Source organism: Penaeus vannamei, chromosome 31 (assembly GCF_042767895.1).
Source record: "Penaeus vannamei isolate JL-2024 chromosome 31, ASM4276789v1, whole genome shotgun sequence".
NCBI lineage: Eukaryota > Metazoa > Arthropoda > Malacostraca > Decapoda > Penaeidae > Penaeus > Penaeus vannamei.
This window is the reverse complement of record NC_091579.1, coordinates 542,480-547,479: the sequence shown is the minus strand read 5'-3', so window position 1 is coordinate 547,479 and position 5,000 is coordinate 542,480. Positions and strand designations below refer to the sequence as shown.

Genomic DNA, 5,000 nt, shown 5'->3' with positions numbered 1-5,000 from the left:
AAGCTGGGAGAGAGGAAGGGGTGTATTCTGAAGGTTGAATAAACGACCTGAGCGGATGATTCGGAATGGATAAAGTTGACAGCAAACATCGAGGAGGAGGTATTATCATCAGTGGTCGGAGTCGCGGTCAAGGAGGGGGCATCGGTTGGAAACCAGAGAAACCAAATTTAGATAGACTAGTTAACCCCAACTCAAATCCTATAGAAAAGAATTGGGGGACTCACTGTAGTATTTTCTCCTAATTAATCACAGTGGAAACTATTTCCAAACCGTGGCAGCCAATGTCAGTCTCTGATAAGGCACTTTTCAAAAACAGTCGAAGGGGCAAGCATCAGTGCCCCTACTATTGACCGTAGCAAGCCTGAAATAAATGGGGAACAACAAAAATCTACCCCTCAGGGCCCCCATAAGGGATATGGGCTGGGCGATTAACCAAGGGATCCTGACCCTTAAGTAGAATGTACTATGGGAATGAAAGCAATTCCTAAAATTGCTCCTTGATTATTTTTCTAATTTCATTTACATTATTGTTCCTTCTGAGTAGTTCTGGACAGCATTTGCATTATCATGCATTATTAGTGTGGGGGAAACAAAGAATAATCAATTGTGGCTGCATTTAAGAAGATAATTGTGAAAACTGAGCACCTGATAATCACATCATTTTTCATTTTTAACATAATTCACAATGAAATTGCAAACCATTTCTTCATGATCAATAAAAGGCTTTAATGTGTTTGAAATTTTATAATATCCACATACAGTATAGAGCTGCTTGTTTACCAAAACAGATATAGTAATATGATTAACACTGAAAGTGTTTGGTATTCCTGTTAATAAAGACCTACTATATGCTTACAATGTAAATCGAAAATGTCATTAGTCACATTATTAAAGTACAAAGAACATAAAACAAATATTTTTCCATATTTAACATCTTTTATGACTATAACTAAAAATTTAAAGTACTGTACTTCAAAGTAGATAATTAAGTACAAATCGGTTTCAAAGATACTTACAAAAAAAAAGGAAGAAAACAAAAGTATCCATTTAACTAGCTATGTTTACAATATACTGCATCTAAGTTGAAACTTTGTAAGAATACTGGCAATAGTAATAATGAGAGTAATACTTACTCTCATACTGGTAAATGTGAGTAACCCTCATGAAATTCTAAAACAATATTTTTTTGTAGCACCAGTTGTAAAACATGTTCCTGCATATCATCTTTAAAAGCTAAATTACTTATAGAAATGTCAACTGTTTTGGCAAGTCTTGGAGGGGAAGCACTTACTGAACTAGGTTTGGTTTCATAATCAGGCTCAATCAGACTAGAACTACTGAAAAAGTGGGGAATGCTGCATAGTACCTGACATTATTTGTATTTACAAATGGATGTGAAAAAGAACAAGCAAATGTTCTTTTCCACATGTCAAAAGACACACTGAGAAGCACCATCTCAGATACACTGTAAGAACTGAAATAAATCCAGTTAAGTAATATATCAAATTTTGATGAATATGTATCTTTTAACCAGGCAAACTTAAAGCTTCAAATAACAGAATCCCATTCCAGAAATTAACCCAATTTCTTATTACTCATGCTTCCTGTAGTTAATAATACTGTAATTCAAAATATCACAAGGTTCATTTGATAATAAAATAATAATAATAACAAAAAAAATACTCCAACAATCATAATAACAGCAAAGTGAGCATTACTTTAATGCTTACATTAGCTACAGTATCATGATGCCAACTGGTACAAGAAACACATCCTTCCATAAGATAAAATATAAAAAATTGGCACCATTATCATTTTCAACAGAGTACTATAATATATAAGTTCTAAAACATTTCGTATAATTTGATGAGCAAATACCTACTCAAATATCACAGTTATGGGTGCATTGTATATGGTACCACATCATACTACATGCATACTATGTGCAACAACACCTAAAATCCCTAAAAAGGAGTGGATGAATATAACACACTCATGCCTTAATACCTAAAACAGATAATAAAACTGATATTTATATATTTACTTGTGAATACGTGTATACCTTACTATTTTCTTCAATACTTTCTTCTAACAGCTGATGGCCATATTTGTTGTGTAGTTATGGCTTTTTTTTCTCTAACATAAAGGGTAAATCAAATTTTTGTTTGAATACATGTATTATAAACTGTTTTCCCAGTAATTCACAATGAAAACTGTAATGTACTAGCCTATGAGCTACCAATTTCTGCAAACAAGATGAACAGATACAATACTGTTTCAGTTTAACTATAATCACATTGAAAACTAAACTGTCAATTTTTGCAAATGAAATTAAGTGTTCCAATTACTGTTTCAATATAATTATAATTAACGAATCACAAAAAAGAAAATTCACCCAGTAAAACTTAGAGTGGGGTACTGGAATCAGAATACTATCAAGAATACCATTTTGAAATCACGATGGTCACAAGCAATATAACATAGACATGTAGTATCTCCATATTTTTCATTATATTGGGTATACTGAGATTCTGTGAGGTAATACTTAGCTTTAGCTGTAATGAGATTATCACATTATTTCTCCATTTGCGCTCTTATTACTTTTGAAGCCAGACTGTGCCTGAACAACTATTCTTTTGGTAGATTCTGTACAAACTAGACATTTCATTCAAGATGCAGGAGTAATCCAACAGTTGCAGGATATGGTCATCACTGTGTATGACAGTGACATGTTTATTGTGATTTTATTCAGTGATACACAATATGTTTCTTTGTTCACAACAGATTTACAACTTGTGCTTACTTGTTAGTACCCTCTAATGTTAATATGGGTTTGAAGTTAAGTTGCTGAATAGACATGGCAGAGATTTACTATATTTTGTAAAGTGGAATCTGCTAATAATTTCTCTTCACTAGCTTTGCTATGTAAAAACTTTCTGTATGGACACCTATTTTCATGAAAGCCCATGGTATTGCCCCATAAAAATCAAAATTAGTTCCAAACCATTGTTCCTCAAGAATGGTGGTATCTTATTAATATAAAAACTATACCAGTGGAAAGGGAAGTCTGAGGTGAAACTTTGATGGATTCAGCTGTAAATTTTGTATATGAAACTGACCGCAATAATCTTCATTTTATGGTATTTTCTTTGTGTGAAAGCGACTCAAGAGGAAAAGGGTTTCAGAGACTTTGATCAATTTTGATTAATGCACCGCGAATGGAATTATTGCGTGCGCGGCAGTTTCCCAGTTTGCGCCTAGCTCGTTTGGTAGTCTGCAAACAACATTAGGCACCTAAAACCATTATTTGGTTATCATTTCAAAAACTTCAAAAAAGTAAAGGTTTACCTTCACTTTCCATACTAGTGCTATAAAGTTTAACCTTACGAATGTTGTCGAAACTAAGAGATAAATAATCTCTCTCGAATAAGCTGATAGCACGGAAATGGCGACCATCGTTGCCAACCATAGCGGGCGTCCACTATTTGCTATGACATAGTTGCCAAACGTGGTGGAAGGGTTAACAGCTGTTTGATCACTGTTAATAAAACATATTTTACCTTTAATATTTCTGCTGCCTTATTAAAAATTCAAATGATCCCTACTACATCTATCTTCCTATTTAGAAATATTTATCAATACTGAATGAAGCATGATATTGTGCTGGTAATCATAACTATTCACCATCAGAACCAGCTCCATCTCTTAGAGTTCAATAGAAATCTTATCTGTCCGTTGCCAATTTCTAGAATTTGAGTGTTTGGTGATGTATGGACATCTTATCAAAAGTAATGATTATTTTTAAAAACTTGTGGTGACACACAAGGAAGGAAGGTATTTTTTCAGGTTTAAAAGATTACTGGATTATTTCCATTACACTATGGCTTAAGGTAAAAAAGCTCAAGGTTTCTTCTCCAGTATATATATATATATATATATATATATATATATATATATATATATATATATATATATATATATATATATATATATATATATATATATATATATATAAAGTTGATATGCATTTCTGCATGCAAAACAACCTTTTTTTCTTTCATTAATACTTCCTGATGTAATACAGATTCTATATACAGGCCCAAAAGTATGGGAAGTTAATCTCTTCATGTATTTTGATTTTCAACCTTTGCCATTTCTAGACCCATTCATGCACAAAACTTTGATATATACATAGATGCTACCCTTATTTACTTAATTGTGTATATGCATGCATGCTTAAAAAAAGGACTCACTAAACTCTTGCTAACACCAGCATGCAACAGAAAGCAGTACTGTATTCCCATGTCTGAAAGATTGCTAGGTAGTGGCATCTGTGATATCCTGTGGCCCATTATTGAAAGAACTATGTAAACATGTTCAATTTAGACTTTATTACTGTTCCTGTTCCTTTTTAACACATGGAGAATATGTGAAAAACTTGCCAATCACAAGGTCAACAGCTAAGATTCTTCACTCTCGGACAAAGTGTCATCGTCAGAATCTAAATCAGAGGAATCAGAAGTTGATTCATCTTGGTCTGAGTCGTCACTTGAGTCCTCATCACTGGAGTCACTAGTGTCAGTGTCATCATCACTGTCCTCATCGCTGTCACTGTCACTACTTGACGAGTCACTGTCACTTATATGAATGAGGTTTGATCTTCTCTGGTTATTCAACATGTCAACATTCTCATCAAATTCATTTTCGTTAACCCCTAGAGCTGCTCCATTCTCTATGATGGTCATATCTCCCATCTGTGTAGCCAGATTATTCATGTTGTCAACTGGGCTATTGGCACTTTCTTCCTCCAGGACAAGGTGAGCAGCAACTTCTAAATCTTCTAGTTCGAGGCCAACATCTTTCTTGGCTATATTTACCTAAAAAGGATAGAGTTTGAAAAGAACATAAAGAATATATCATATGCAAGAGCAACAGATTTACATGGAACTGAAAAGGCAAATCAAGTGAAATTATTCAAATTGGCAGTCTTTTGAATAAAA

The 5,000-nt window shown here is 33.5% G+C and overlaps 1 protein-coding gene across 1 annotated transcript in view; it reads right to left on the bottom strand.

The window, feature by feature from the left end:
• Positions 1–4,368: 4,368 nt before the first annotated feature.
• LOC113828624 (protein SHQ1 homolog) overlaps positions 4,369–5,000 on the bottom strand; it is a 10,166-nt gene continuing 9,534 nt past the window's right edge. The window contains exon 9 of the mRNA XM_027381630.2: positions 4,369–4,877. Within this exon, the coding sequence (XP_027237431.1) occupies positions 4,461–4,877 (417 nt within the window). The 3' untranslated portion in view covers positions 4,369–4,460. The remainder of the gene's footprint in view (positions 4,878–5,000) is intronic.